Source organism: Hypomesus transpacificus, chromosome 14 (genome assembly GCF_021917145.1).
Source record: "Hypomesus transpacificus isolate Combined female chromosome 14, fHypTra1, whole genome shotgun sequence".
Classification (NCBI taxonomy): Eukaryota; Metazoa; Chordata; class Actinopteri; order Osmeriformes; family Osmeridae; genus Hypomesus; species Hypomesus transpacificus.
In genome coordinates this window covers 11,098,943-11,115,289 of record NC_061073.1, presented here as the reverse complement: position 1 = coordinate 11,115,289, position 16,347 = coordinate 11,098,943, and the positions used below count along the sequence as shown (strand labels likewise).

General features: G+C 42.2%; 1 protein-coding gene across 2 annotated transcripts; it reads right to left on the bottom strand.

The window, feature by feature from the left end:
- Positions 1-309: 309 nt before the first annotated feature.
- Positions 310-8,216, bottom strand: snupn (snurportin 1). Of its 2 annotated transcripts, none has more exons than XM_047033668.1 (10): positions 7,874-8,216; positions 6,681-6,845; positions 6,356-6,536; positions 5,283-5,387; positions 3,281-3,377; positions 2,961-3,058; positions 2,453-2,530; positions 2,260-2,340; positions 1,756-2,090; positions 310-760 (listed from the first exon to the last, which is right to left on the bottom strand). In XM_047033668.1, exons 2-9 carry the CDS (start codon positions 6,836-6,838, stop codon positions 1,770-1,772), a joined length of 1,119 nt encoding a protein of 372 aa, XP_046889624.1. In that variant the 5' UTR covers positions 6,839-6,845; positions 7,874-8,216; the 3' UTR covers positions 310-760; positions 1,756-1,769. The 2 variants fall into 2 exon arrangements, with proteins under 2 accessions (XP_046889624.1, XP_046889625.1); XM_047033669.1 differs by having other exon boundaries at positions 1,774-2,090.
- Positions 8,217-16,347: the final 8,131 nt, after the last annotated feature.

Genomic DNA, 16,347 nt, shown 5'->3' with positions numbered 1-16,347 from the left:
CAGATAAACCTACCAAAAGGAATACCTATACTTATTTAGGCTATCTTAATTTAAGCAGGGGGTCGTTGCAGATTCAGTCAGAGTCTAATCCAAGGTCTCTAAATAAGATTAATTTAAACTGAATAATAAAATCCCTGAAGGTTTAGTTAGATAAAAATGATATGAAATTATGTATGAATGGGTAATTGTTCCATCAACAAGTACTAGCAGTTGGCAATAGGGTGGTGACGTTTGTGGGCAACATGTGGGAATTGGATATGTAAACATCCATTTGAATTCAATTCATACAGAAAAAAATGACAAAATGGCTTCAATTAGAAAAAGCATGTACAATTTTTATTCATAAACATCTGAAACATGTGTCTTAAAAACACCAGAGGAAAACCCTCTGGTCATGAGACTAGCCATTTAAAACATTAGTCATAAAAAGTGAACTAACTTAAAAGGCATTACTTCACTCAGGTAGCAAATTAGGTTTGGCACTCACATTTTAGGTGCAATCAAATATTGTTGATATCATATACATGATACATTGTTCCACTTGCTCAAAAGTATGTCTACAGCAACACTTCAGAATAAAAAACAAAAACGTGTTGAAGTCTAATTCACAATTCAACATGTTCAAAGTCTTCGTGAAGTAAATGTGGTTAAATATCAGTCTACACTTGAGAACATGTAAAACAAAAAGAGGGCAACATCGTTTTTTATTTCCCCGTCATGGTGAAAGTTATAAGAACTCTTACGCCATCTTGCTATCTACCTGGAAAAATGGTAGAGATGAAAAATTCAATTAAAAGTCAATTAAAAACAGTAGCAACCAAGACATGGCACTTCACTCAGACAGGACAAAGGAGGGGAGAGAACACATGCACACCTCACTCCAATAGCAGTGAATTATACAAACATTTTAAGATGAAGGTACAATAAAAGATCAAATATTCTTCCATTAACTATCAGGTTTGAAAAGACATCTTTAGGTGACCATTGTATTCTGATGATAGAAGTTGCGTTGTCACGATGTTGCCTTCATTTAACTCTGAATTAAGTCGAGCATCGATTAATATTTAAACCCAAGTGTACAATTTGCTGATTACATAAATCAAATGTATAATAGGGTTTTGTGTATGGTTTAGTTGAGATATGGGGGGGTTAGATGGCTTGGCGGTTAGGGAATCAGGATATTGCCGGTTGCCGGTTGGATTCCTGGCCATGCAAACAACGTTGTTTTCTTGGGCAAGGCACTTCACCCTACTTGCCCCAGAGGGAAATGTCCCTGTACTAACTGTAAGTCGCTCAGGATAAGAGCGTCTGCTAAATGACTAAATGTAGATATGGTTTCTTATAAACTGCATTCTGGGAAAGTTTGAGCAAAAAGCTCACATTTATGTTGTTGGATATAGATATGGAGGAGTGTAGCATTAAGAAGAATCTATTCATATGGTGAAAAATTTACATTAACAATGCAGTGTGCATTTAATACTAACATCATTAGTAATACCAGTAGTAACACGGTAATATAGGACCTACTATGTTTATATATGAAATCACTGTTTAGGGGTGTGGATTACACAAGTACCAGATTTCAGTTGCTTTTACTTTGCTTCTGTAACTATAGTAGAGGAACCATAACTGTAACTAAATGAAATGCAATTTACTTATACTGTCCTAACCAGTGGAGTTCATGAGAAGCATTTTAAAGTCTGTCGGCATAATGAGTCAGGACTAAAAGATTGAACATGTGAGCATTGAACTCACCCCATGTTGGGCTCTCACCTCTCCATGCAAGCCTCCGTCTCTGGGCTTTCAGCTATACATGCACTGCTGTCTGTTTTCTCCTGGTTTGGAGTGGACAGGTGCTCAAGTTCATAGCGGCCATTTGTGTCACCTGGCCTGACTTCAGTCGAGGTTTTCTTGTGCTCACGTATCTGCTGAAGCTGTTCCCTTGCGTATACAGGCTTGGTGGTGAGGGGCCCATCGGAGACCTTGATTCCCAGAATGTCGGCCACCATGTAGGGCCGGAGCCATCCCACCAGAGGGGTGCTGCCGGGTGTGTAGTGGGTCTGACCATGGTAGAACAGGAGTCCATCCACCTGAACAAGAGTGATGCAAGGAGTTAAACAAATGGTAAATATGGGATTTGGGGCGAGGAGCATTTACCATTTGAATCACAAATGTTTCACAATCCTCCAGAGCAAAAATAATCAATGGTTTTCACAGTTCTGTTGAAACTGATGATGTAGAAAGCTGTACGTGACTTACAGTAAAGCTGTACTCAGATACCAGTGATTGTTGGATGGATTCCAGTGAGCAGCCAATGCTTGGAAGACTCACAAACCGAAACTATGGAACCAGTCAACGCACATTTCATGTTAAAGTGACAATATTTATCTCCTTACATGTATGCATTCATCATTATATTGTTCAACATAAAATGTGCAAGGTTAACACGTACAGGGTTGCGTTTGCTGATGTCAGAGAGGCCGCTGGTCTCTTCGACTTTGGACTTTAGCCAAAAGAATCTAAACTCAGTCTTTTGATGGAGAAACAATGTAAAATTGGACAAAAAGGAGGGGGGGATTAACATTCTGAGGCAATGATAAAAAAAGACTATGCAAAACAATATTGAGTTATAACCTCCTCAAAAAAAAGTTCTTAAGGGTTATTTAATCGATTATTCCTCCCCTTCAATAATACCAATTGGTATTGTATTTAATATCGTTGGAAAGCCTGATTAGTCACCTTTACGAGGTACAACTTGTATGGATTGCTGTGTTGCTCATTCCATGAATGCACGATCCTTACAAGTTGTACCTCGTTGTAAAGGTGACTAATCAGGCTTTCCAACGATATTAAATACAATACCAATTGGTATTATTGAAGGGGAGGAATAATCGACCGAAATAACCTTTCAGAACTTTTTTTGAGGAGTTTAGTTATTTCTGATATACATAACATCTTACCGGGCAATCATAGACTGGGTGACCCCTCCAACACATTACATCAAGTATGTAGTAGGTTCTGTCCACCTCATTGTAAATGCAGTCCAAGATAGTGTAATCTGCACACAATGAATGTATCAATTTAAATAGCACATATTCAAAGGTTTCAGCTAGTACGCCATTTCGAAAATCACCCAAAAATATGTTGAATTTTTGCTGAAGTTCCCTGTTAGTCACAGAAAGTAAGGTTTAGATTTTTGTTGATGAAATTAACACTGATTTGGATGCTTTGGTGAGACTTTAAAGTTTGGAGGGCATACAAAATAAAGTGAGAGCAGTACCTTTTCCCATGGCTGAATTGTGTCTGTTCCCTCCAGGCAGTAAAGATGGAAAGCGGGTGACACAGTAGCCACTTTTAGTGTACGCTGCAGTAGACCCCTTTCAAAAGGTGGAAAGACAGCATTAACATCTTGAAAGTGTTCAACACAAATACAGTGAATAAACCAAACAAAATGTGCAGGGTCTGTCTATCCATTGGCAATATTTCTATTGACATTAGAACCATTATATATATATATATATATATATATATATATATATATATATATATATATATATATATATATATATATATATATATATATATATATATATACAGTGCCCTCCAAAAGTATTGGAACAGTGAGGCCAATTCCTTTATTTTTGCTGTAGACTGAAAACATTTGGGCTTGACATCAAACGATGAATGTGAAACCAGAGATCAACGTTTCAGCTTTTATTTCCAGGTATTTACATCAGGATCTGATGCACAAATTAGAAAATATAACCTTTTTGTTCGAACCCACCCATTTGTCACGTGAGCAAAAGTATTGGAACATGTGACTGACAGGTGTGTTTTGTTGCCCAGGTGTGTCCTATTACATACATTATTCAATCAATAAATACCACTGAATGTCTACACTCAGGTTCAGATTGGGTAAGATAGGTTTTGTCTATGCAGACTGTATTCAGAGGTGAAAACAACATGAAAACCAGAGCGCTGTCTTTGGGTGAAAAACAAGCAATTGTGAGTCTTAGAGAAGATGGAAAATCAATCAGAGCCATTGCAGAAACATTGGCCATAGCCAGTACAACCATTTGGAATGTCCTGAAGAAGAAGAAAACTACTGGTGTACTAAGTAACAGACGTCGAACAGGTAGACCAAGGAAAACATCAGCAGTTGATGACAGAAACATTGTGAGAGCTGTAAAGAAAGACCCTAAAACAACTGTTAGTGAGATCAGCAACAACCTCCAGATGGCAGGAGTGAAGGTATCACTATCTACTGTTCGCAGAAGACTTCATGAACAAAAGTACAAGGGCTACACCAGAAGATGCAAACCACTCATTAGCAAGAACAATAGGAAGGCCAGGCTGGAATTTGCCAAAAAGTACAGAGATGAACCTCAAAAATTCTGGGACAAAGTTTTATGGACTGATGAGACAAAGATTAACTTTTACCAAAGTGATGGAAAGGCTAAAGTTTGGAGAAAGAAAGGAACTGCTCATGATCCCAAACACACAAGCTCACCTGTGAAACACGGTGGAGGTAATGTCATGGCTTGGGCTTGCATGGCTTCTTCTGGGACGGGCTCATTAATCTTCATTGAGGATGTAACACATGATGGCAGCAGCAAAATGAACTCGGAAGTCTACAGAAACATTTTGTCTGCCAATTTAAGGAAAGATGCAACCAAACTGATTGGCAGAGCCTTCATCATGCAGCAAGATAACGACCCAAAACACACTGCCAAAACAACAAAGGAGTTCATCAGGGGCAAGAAATGGAAGGTATTAGACTGGCCAAGTCAATCTCCAGACTTAAACCCTATAGAGCATGCATTTTACCTGCTTAAGAGGAGACTGAAGGGAGGAACCCCACAAAACAAACAACAACTGAAAGAGGCTGCAGTGAAAGCCTGGGAAAGCATCAAAAAGGAAGAATGCAAAAGTTTGGTGACGTCAATGGGTCACAGACTTGCTGCAGTTATTGAAAGCAAAGGATTTGCAACTAAATATTAAGTCTTATTCACTTAAATGTTTTAAGTATATCTGTTCCAATACTTTTGATCACATGACAAATGGGTGGATTCAAACAAAATGTGATATTTTCTTAGTTGTGCATCAGATCCTGATGTAAATACCTGGAAATAAAAGCTGAAACGTTGATCTCTGGTCTCACGTTCATTATTTGATGTCAAGCCCAAATGTTTTCAGTCTACAGCAAAAATAAAGGAATTCGCCTCACTGTTCCAATACTTTTGGAGGGCACTGTATATATTTATTTATTTAACTTAAATTACCTTTGAGGCGACAATGAGAGATCTCTTCCCTACTGGACAGACCACCATGAGCCAATCAGTGTCCAGATCCACTGGTACGTCAACAAGCCATTCAGATAGCATGAGCTGTCGTTACAGGAAGAGAATGTTATGCATGTATTAGTTACATTACACCAGGGGTTTTCAACCGGGGTCCGCGGCATTGCAGGGGGTCACAAGCCTATGTTGTTCAGTCCACCATTGATTTTATTTTAAGATTTTATTTGTGTTCAGAATCTCACAAACATATTACAATTTTTCAGATTCTATGTATATTGTTTGAGGTTTTTAAGTAGATATATCTACATTTGTTTGAGGTTTTTAAATAAAAGCAACATGGAAAACCAAACGTTAACACTTCCTTCTGTCCACATGCCCACACACACACGTAGGCACGCACACACACACGTAGGCATCAGTGGGCCGCGGATTACTTTCTAGTAAGAATGGTGGTCCCTGGAACAAAATCAGTTGAAAACCCCTGCATTACACCATTGCTATTGCCTCAATCACCCTAATTACCATTACGTCTTAATAATCCTCAACATCTCAATTGTAGTCATCATCACAGGTTAATTCTGTTAGTATCTTCTTAATTATCAACCATATGAACCATGGCAGAATGTTGTCACTGATAAGCAACTATTGCATTAACTTCCATACTTGTGCTGTGGTGTTTTGATGTTATTTTACTACATGTCGAAGGCTGATATAGTAGTTTGTACAAGGCGAGCAGTTAGAAAATAAACTCTGCAAAACATGTGTTAATGAAAAGGCGGTTAGGGCAGTTTTGGAAGAACATTAACTGTTTTTTTCAATCTGTTGTTACATCAATACAGTTCATAAAGTTAGGAGGAGAAATACTAACAAAGACTTATTGATCTTCAATCCGTTCAGTGTAACAATAGCAAATAATGAACAAATTACTCTACTGAAACAGCTAGAGACCCACAACTCAATGTATAACGTTTGATCACTGCTTATCACAACCAAACGATCATTGCCAAAGTGAGTGTCTATACCAAAGTAGTGCAAATGAGTTGGTTTTGACTAACCTGGTTGGCATAGTACTTTGGCAGCTTGACCCCTTGTTCAATCTCCATTTCTGGGACATCATCCTCCACCTGCTTCTCATCCTCCCCCTTAGTCTCCACCATTTCTTCAGTGTCGTCATCTGCTCCAGTCCAGTCCCCGTCAGCAAGATGACGGGCATGGTTGACATAGTTAAACCTTTTCCTAAAAGGAGAGGAGTGGGAAATATGTTGGTGTGTATTTGGAGCCATGTTTAAACTACACAAGGAGAGACAAGATATTCTGCACTGCATTTGTGGGTTGATCAGCAAGGTATACATGACACAGGTGTTTCATTGGTCAACATACTTTTTCTGCAGATCTAAAAAGCGTCGTCGTCGTTCACTCTGCTCTAGAACGCTGTACTTGCTCTTGTACTGGGCTAGCCGTGGATGGGGCGCTGCAGTGCTGTTCGGTTCCTTGGAGATGGCGAAACTGGATGAGAGTGCTTGGGCAAGGTCGTCCATGATGAACCTAAAAATGTAACCAAATTGTTTAGGATCCCATTAAACATGTACATCTTTAAATAACATTGTGCCATTGTAGGACATTCACCTTTAATGGTAGCCTGACGTTGTCATACTCATAAGTCTAGTCAGAATACGAGTCTGAAAACTCTCCGTTGGGCTGTGACTATGGGGCGTGTGTCAACCGAGCTCGTAAAACAAATGCCTCTTAACTCAATTGGATAGACCTACTACCAATCAGAGCAACGTAATATGTTGTTTGTTGAAAACGAATTCAACCCAAGCGCTCTTTGGTGACGTTGTTGATTACGTTACTGTTGATCATCTGTCCATCATCGTATAAAGCCCACCCTGGCAATTTCATTGGTACGCCCAGATTCTGGTTTTCTGTAGTCGTTCCCCAATACGAGACCCTCCAGACCCAACTTCCCGACCAAATTTTTTTGTGGGCGGGGAGAATTTGGGCTGGCAGCCAGGCTGTATAAGTTGGGCTGGCAGCCAGGCTACTTTAATGGTAGGCCACTGGTGAAAATTCAACTTTCCCAACAATTGCCGATAATAACAGAGAAGTCAGTAAACGAGACGAGTAGTGCTACCTATATACATATTATACCAGTAGCCTACCTATATGATAGCAAAATTCTACGCATCTACTGTTACTGTCCCGGTTAGAAGTTGGCTGGCTAGCCAGTAGCCATCGTTTAAATCAGACAGCTAGCTAGAGCTGTTCTGCTCCCTTTGGACCCCACAATCCTATAAATATGAGGGTCATGCAGATGCAATTTATATTACAAATAACTTGTCAGCGTACAGCTCACCATGAAGTGCTGTGTTGTATGCGGTAGAATGGCGCAAGATATGAGCAAGAGACGCTACCTGGTACTAGCTCATGTTAGGCATCAAGGCAGGTGCAAGTTTAGTACAGTAGCTAGCTCAGTCACGCCAGCTTTTTAAAAACAGCATGCCGCCGAGAGTGAGTAAGCAAGAAATCAAACAGCTAGAAGCACATTTGGCTAGTCCACGTTCTTGACTCACCTGGTTGCCTCTGTCCCGTGTTTTGATAAAAAAAAAAAAAAAGTATAACCAGACGTAACAATAATTACCCTAAACCTAAAAAAACGACTGAAGCAGCAAGGAAATTTAAGACATGGACTGGTGTTAGCTATTACTAGCGTTGGTTACGTAGAGACTGCAGGTTACAGTAGTTAAAAATTGCATCACCACACATTTTATCCTGACTTCATGTCAGCGTTGTGCAAGCCGATGTTTGAAAGAAAAAAACAGCTAATAAGATGGACTAGCTTGGTGGTGCACTACCTTGAATGCTTGAATGTTGGTACTAACTAGTGGTAGCACTCTTAACTTCCGATGCTTCTTCTTCTCTTTCTGCCAGACTTCCGGCAGACTAGATGTGGTTAGCGCTCTGCCGCCTCCCGTTGGTAATGTAGCGTAACATTTCTATGTGTATTTTGTTTGTGGACATGGCTCCTGGACTGCCAACTGCTTGTGAGGAAGGACAGCAGGACAGCAAAATGGGATAAAATCAGAGACACATTTCTCCAGTGGATGCCCGGCCATGCGTGTGTGTTTGCCACATTTGTAAGGCACGTCTGTTTTCAGTCTAATGATATAACTCTCGTCTCGATATAAGACATGTTTATTTTTAATAGAGAATTTATATAAAAACGTTGAACTGCTATAAGCGAGGTCAGTGCCTTATAAGAACAGTTACTGGTAGCCGACATGAACTCAGCTCCTGGACATCGGGACAGCTGATCCCCCTATTTGCCAATAGATGGAGACATAACTCCATGAAAACAGAGAAGCACCATCCCTGAAAAAATTCTATGTTCAATTATTTTCTCCTAATTAATTTCTCTTAACCTTTTCTCCGCTTGTTATTACAATGTCTGGAATGTACATAATAATAATAATAATAATAATAAAACAACAATAATAGTCTGGTTGTTGTACATGGACTTGTACAAAGGCTTTAAGTCAAAAGAGCCATAATGGCTCCTTGACTAAGCTCAGTCACTAGTCAATTTATTTATAGCAATGTTGTTTGTGTGTGTTTGTTTGTTTATATCAGCCTTATATAATTCCGGCCTCTAAATGACCCATTGCACAAACACTTTCTACCAACTTTCAGTGTTCTCAGACTGTCGTGTGTTGTGTCATGTCCTCTTAACTTCCCATCTCCATGTAGAAGAGTGGGATCTGCTGCCTGGCTGGCTTATCAAACATGCTGTGATGTGGCTTTGGTGGTGCTGTTAGGTCCACCAACAGATCTGGGAGGTCCACAATGAGAGAACACATGCTGTAAACATAATGCTGTTAACACACGCTGTAAACACATGCTGTAAATACAACGCTGTAAACAAATACTGTCAATACTGGCCAACAAACTAATGAGTTCCTCCATGGAACAACACAGGCATACACTACTTGTCTCCTCTCCAACCTTGCTGAGCCATTCGGCTCCCTCTCTCATCTACCCCTATTTTCATTTCACTCCCTTGAAAATAGCTTTCAAATTACAGGCCTTGCGTTTGTTGTGTGACCAAAACAATTATATGAGTCTAAAGAATTGGGTAATTAAAAGGTAATTTCTGCTCATCAGATCAGTGTTTTTTTTTTTCTGTCAGGCAAAAGATGGGTATGGGGGGGGGGGGGCGTGGTAAGGCGGGGGGGACAAGACAGTCTATCTCCCGCTTCGTTCTATTGGTCTGGTATTTACCTCCTCGGTGGCGGTAGTGGCAGGCGTAGCGGCCCATCAAGCTGACATTTAAATGGGCCGGTGTTCAACACAAACGTAATGATGGGACTGCATCCAATGGAGATCCCCTGCAGAGATTATTACCGCCACATGCCGGCCCCTGCTTTCCCTCAATCAGATATGTGTGTTTGAGAGTGTGTCTGTGTGTGTGTTTGAGAGACCGCGTGTAAGTGTGCGTGCATATTTATGTGCATTTGAGGGTGTACCTAAATGTATGTGTGAGGAGTTTGTTTGGGAGAGAGAGGATGTCACGGACAAAGGGAGACAAACCGCATTTACATTCAGATCACATGTTAAACGTATGCAAAAAAGGGTCTGTGATCTTTCTGCGTATTGAATAACAATAAGTTAGTCTATGTTCGCACGCGGGAGTGTGTGCGTGTGCAGGTGTGTAGGAGTGTGTACAGGTGTGTAAGTATACATAGGCGTGTGAGTGGACGTTGTGCATCGTTGTGTGCATGGCATGTGTAAAAATGTGTATGTGTGAGGGACAGGACGAGTGACACGTGTAACCAGGATATGGGAGCCCCCCCCCCACCCCCCCACCCCACCTCCCCCTCACCACCCTCAGGCCTTGAAGTCAGCTTGCCCTTCCTTTGTTGACTTTGCCAACCGCACTGCAGCCCCTGAACCCCCATCCACCTTTATTGACGCAGAAGCCCACCAGAGAACAAGCCCCAGGATAGACACCCCCAGCCCCCTGACTGGCACAGTTGGCAACACTGACCTGGTGTGACCCCCTCCGCACACATATGAACGTTTATGTACAGTGCCAGGGTCTTCCTGGCTTAAGGCAAGGATGGCTCATGTGATTTCAACACCCTCCCCCCAGCATGTGACCTCCAGGGGCCCACCGTCACCACCAGCACCTCTTCCACCTCCTCCACCACCTCCAACACCATCACCTCCATCACTATCGCCTCCATCACCATCACCTCCACCACCCCCAACAACATCACCTCCTTCAAAACTATCACCTTCTCCACCAACACCTTCACCACCCCCACTATTATTAGCAACGCCATCACCTTCAGCATCATCACCTCCACCACCACCATCGTCCCCCTGCCCCAGACCCAGCCTCCCTTCCCCAGCCTTTCTGAGCCATATGTGTCTCCAGCTAGCAGTCACAGCCATCTCCTGACCCAGATGACTTGTGACAGACCACTAGAGCCTATCACCTTAGACCTACTACTATTCCACCACTCTCTGGTACACACAGAGATCATGGGCAGATTGTCCCTGACACCAGTTCTGTATTGTGACACAGCAGTGACCGACAGTGCTGTTGACAGGAACACTTCCAAGGTGATACTTCCCGGGGGTCGGTGTGTGGGGGGTGAGGAGGTAGTCCAAACTCTCTGTGGTCAAAGAGGTGACATGCATATGCTGTCACGTCCAACATGTTCTTACCACAACAAAGGGAGAGAGAAAAAAGAGAGGGAGAGACGGAGGTAGAGGAAGAGAGAGAACAGTATGGTGATTGTGCTGATGGGTAACATCTGTGTGAGGAGATTGATCTCATCTGTCTGAGAAACGAGCCTCCGATGTGTGCTGTAAAACCATGTATCCTGTGGGTCATGAGTCCCAGTGATACTATGTCACATATGTACAGTATGTGTACCATTGATCATGGATATTGACTTTGGCACTTCCACCTGAGGCTGAGACCTGTTCATGTGATGTGGAAGACATCATGCCTCCCGGATTTGCTGTTCCCTCTGGTAACCCAGGAGGCGTGATATTGACCCTTGCCTGTTCCTGTTTACCACCTGCTCCTGAACGACCCTGCCCGTGACCTGGTTACCCTTTTTGGGGTACCCAGCATTGTTCTGTCTATTAGGTCATGGGTGTCTGCCTATGCCTCTGCCTGATACAGCCTGCCTGTATGAATGTGATTCTGTCTAATAAAGTACCTGGATGCCACCAATCCTGGCCGGAGGAAAACATGGTTCAGTTTGAGAGAGAACAGATTTGGATGGCTCATCAATTTTTTTTATGAATTAGAAATGTGTTCTTTTGTTTTTTTGTAATTTATAAAATAAAGTAATTGATACAGGGGTCCGCTGTTCAACACCGTGCTTATAGTCTACTTCATTTTGACATTTAATAAGCAATTACAGTGATACAGTATGGGCCTGTACGTTCCTGAAATAAACGATGAAAGTCTGTTCTCTTTCTCTGTCATTTTATTGCTGTGATCATTCTTCCATAAGCTAATATGTCTGAATTAATGCTTTGAAAGACAGTTTAATGAAGACTAATAATTACCTAGACAGCTCCACTTAAGACTATGCCATGTACTTTATGGGAAATACGTGAGAGCACAGACAGCAAACGTGTTGCGTGTGTGTTTGTCTTTGTGCTTGTGTGTGTTTAAATGAGTGCACATCTTCGTGCCTGCCCATGCCTTGGTGAAGTTCCATTAGAAAGAGAGAGAGAGGGAGGGATAGAGAGGGAGAGAGGGAGAGAGAGGGAGGGAGAGAGAGGTAGAGAGGGAGCTAGAGTTAGGGAGGGGGAGAGAGAGAGATAGAGGGAGGGAAGGAGGGAGAGGGAGAGAGATGGATGTGTGTAATTTGCTTCCAGTGGTAGGGTATTTACAGTGTGAGTTGTGAGTTAGCTTTGTCATTGGTTGTGATAATGCGGAGATTCATAGTAAGTGTATGTAAATGTAAGTGTACATGTGTACATGTACACAATTAATGTAACTGTCATGTAAATGTAAGCAATCACATTTTGGAATGTAAGTGCTGACCAAACCATAACTATGGATGCCTGTATGTTTTGCCAGGAATTTCAATTGTGACTCAACATTTCAACAAACTCAAAATGTAAAGTTACAGAAATTGCGGTATCATACAGCCATATTGTAAACTAAATGTTTGTGTTTCTAAGTCATTATAGAGCAGTGATGTAGTTTAGTATGAAGTGTACCGGCATATTGTCAATTTATCAAACCAAATGTGCCAAATTGTCTTTTTATAAAAACAGTATATTTAACTTTGTATTTAGAGACTTTTAACTGGTAACATGTTCTATATATACTGCATATATATATACATATATATATATATATATATATTGATTTCAGACTGGAAATGTTTACCAATGTTACCTGCAAGTATATGTCAATGATTAAGTAATACTGCCTAATGCCATTCCTATTGTGCATACAAATTCAATTTGCATAACATAAAATTACTTTTTACATAACAAACATACTGTATAGTCTCGTTCAGTATATATTTGATATTTTTATAACAATTGTAACATACTGTAACCGAAAAGAAAGACAGTAAAGGAGATAAAGAGAGAGATTTTGATTTAAAAACATTGGCCATTCAAAACTGAGAGAAAGAGAGAGTGAAGGAGATGAGGAGAGAGAGTGTGTGTGAGAGAGAAAGAGTGAGCGAGATAGAAGTGACTGACTATCTAAGTGTGTGATTGAAGTCGGATCATTTAAGATGCTTTCAACAAAGTAAATTAATTCGCCCTTCCCTCCTCCCTCTACCGCTATAGAAGCTTCATTTGCTTCCCCCAGAGACGAGTGACAGAAACACTATTAAAAAGAGACACTGACGTTACTTAAAAGAAAAAGACATGATGCATCTGTCAGGTGGAAATTAAGCACCTTTCTCTCACAGGGAAAATGGAGCTAGACCACTGTGCAGGAAACACGCATCATCACCCTGGCCATGCTCGCTAATGGCCAGAGTGTGTCTGATTGGGGTCAACACAGTGTTGCGGGTGTGACGGGGGCTTGGGAGGGAAGGGGGGGGGCACAAAATGCAACCAATTCCCATGACAATATCGAGATCAAGATCTTTAGTTCACCCTTTCAACCTCCCTCTGCACTACACCCCCCCCCCCCCCTGTCCCCCCCCCAGTGGAGATGTGTGCCACTCAGGGCCCCCCAGCTGTGGCACATTTGAGAAATGCCAGTGAGCATGGGCAGCTTGCTTCAGTGGGCCAAGCAATGAGACGCACACCACATCTAGCATGGAGGGACTGGCTGGACGCTCTCCCCTACCTTTAACACACACCACACACACACGCGCACACACACCCGCACACACACACACACACGCACACACACACACACACACACCCACACACACACACACACAAAGCCACTCTTCGACCTCCCTTTGAACACTCTTAGGATGTATACCTACAAACCTTTCAGACACAGCATACATAATAATTGTCATTCATTTCATTTTGATTTATTTTGATGAATTTAGCAGACAATCTAATTCACAGTGACACATATACACTGATGAGCTAAAACATTTGGACCAGTCACAGGTGAAGTGAATGCCACAGATCACATCCAAACGAGGGAACTTGTCAAGGTCTGGGAAGGTCAGACGGTCAGGGAACAACCACATCTCAACGTGGTGGATGCAGGAGGAGTGGACAGGAGTTAGAACCTGAGAGACGAGGCCCAAACTGTTCTGGCCAGGGGCTTAGGTTTCATGAGACATGGGTGGGACATGTTCCGCCCCATTTTTGAAAACGTCAAATCCGTCCGTCCGTCCCTCCCCCAAACACACACACTTTTTAAAATTCAAATTATATTCAACGGCCACATCCTCAGTAAAAAAATAAAAGCTTACACCCATAGTTCTGCCCGAACCATCTCTGAACCAACCAGGCTTGTGGCTTGCTCCCGATCAACAGTGGTGAGGACCTACCTACCTAGACTTAAAGACTAAAGTCTAGGGCTGATAAACATCTTCGCCTCCATTTTCCCCCTTTCAACGCCGGTGTGTGTTTGTCAGTACGTTTAGTGAGTGTGTGAACATATGTTTGTGTCATTCAGAGATTTAGATATTTCTCTGGCAGAAATGTGAAGTTGAGCATAACGGGGGTATAGACTTGAATGAGTATATCCAATACTATTTCCTTCAACTGGCAATAACCCAACCCTACAATGTCCCTTCCACTCCAAGGACACATTCTGGGGTGGGGTTATCACTGTCATTGGTTGAAACCCTGCAGTCTAGTGAACTCAGGAACATATGAACAGGCTTTCTCAACACTCACCTCTCTCTCTCTCTCTCTCTCTCTCTCTCTCTCTCTCTCTCTCTCTCTCTCTCTCTCTCTCTCTCTCTCTCTCTCTCTCTCTCTGTCTTTCTCTCTCATACACACACACACACGCATACACACACAAACCCACACGCCCACACACACTCACACGACCATGATCTGCTAGAGTGCCTTACTTGTTGAGTGTTGGGCTACGTGTAAATTAACACTGACCTGTAATGAATCGTGAATTGACTAATCTGACATTGTTAAATTGCATTACAGAGGGATATGGGGAAAAAATGAAATCTGTTCCAACGGGGTCAATGCATTTGTGTGTGTATGTGTGCAGAGAGGCTGTATCGTTCACTAGTTTGACTGTGGATAGTGAGTTCTGACCAATTATGGTAATCCTCCCAGACTCTGGATTTGAAAGCTGTGACTGTAACTTTTACACATTCATTACACTCGTATTTCAGTCATTGGGTGAATCCGAGTGGAGTAATATAATTAAGACATTAGACACTCTTCATAGGGGGACCGTTTGGCCGAAAGGCTCTGTACTTTGAAATGGAAAAGTGTTGGAAAAGTTTCTCTCTCTCTCTCTCTCTCTCTCTCTCTCTCTCTCTCTCTCTCTCTCTCTCTCTCTCTCTCTCTTATGCTTTTTGGCAGACTCCAGGCCTTCAGAGATATGAAGGAATACTAAAAGACGTCATGAATCTCGCTGAAGGGAAGTATTCAGATGGAGGCAGGCTGGATCCCTTTCTCAACTGTTATCTCTGACGTGTCTTCCTGAAATAGAGGCGAGAGATGTAAACAACCCGTTGAACCGGCAAGCCTTCGGTACCCATGTAGCTGCTGGCGCATTGGACCCAGTACAGTGCCAGAATTTCAGAGAAGAGACGCAGACTGAGTGGTCAGTTATTTGCTATGCTCTGAAGTAAATGTGGAATTACAATCTGTGTGTTTGTGTGTGTATCTCATTATACCTGTCACATGACATTCTACATAGTCTCTCCCCATTTTTTATTATGAAAACCAGCGAGTGCATCCTCAGTTACTGAAACAGGGCTCTCAAGTCTCACGCATTTCAACCATTTCTCATGAAACACCTTGTATTTCCCACGCTGAGAAATAAGGGATAACCTGTTCCGATATATAAAATGAATGGATGAGGCAATAGGCATACGGAGGGAAGTTTTCTGCCGAGTTGATAGCTCTCTCTTACAGTAAATGCCAGCTACCAGCCAATCAGAAACATCCCCAGCACACACACATCCCACCCCCCCGGTTGCCCGGATTTTTGTACCCAAATGTTGACAGGTATGGTAATCTCACATCAAACATTTGATCAAACTCGAGAGCCCTGTAAAAATAACTTTGAAAACAAACCTGAGTCCCTGGTGTGTCTGTCCCGTATGCGTGTGTGTAGGAGTCTGTATGTGTGTGTGTCTCTAATCTGTGTGTGAGTCTGAACTGTATATCTGTGTGTGAATCTGTCTGTCTGTGTGTGTGTGTCTCAACAGGCCTCTTCACCACTCACTCACATGCTGTGTGATTTGCCTCCTTCTGTCTCCTAGCTCAGCATCCAGCATGCAATCTTCCTGCTGTCACCCTTCCCCCCGCAATGCCCCCTGGTGCTTGGAGGTCTCCTCTGCTGGTGCTGGTCCTGCAGGTAGGTCAGCCGCAGCTCTGGGCA

Bases quoted from the DNA above. Each gene is read 5' to 3' on its own strand.
- snupn (XM_047033668.1), bottom strand. From the start codon at position 6,838: ATGGACGACCTTGCCCAAGCACTCTCATCCAGTTTCGCCATCTCCAAG. The intron at 3,059-3,280 runs GTACTGCTCTCA...CATTGTGTGCAG, and splicing joins CAATTCAGCCATGGGAAAAG to ATTACACTATCTTGGACTGC. The intron at 2,531-2,960 runs GTAAGATGTTAT...CTCCATCAAAAG, and splicing joins ACCCAGTCTATGATTGCCCG to ACTGAGTTTAGATTCTTTTG.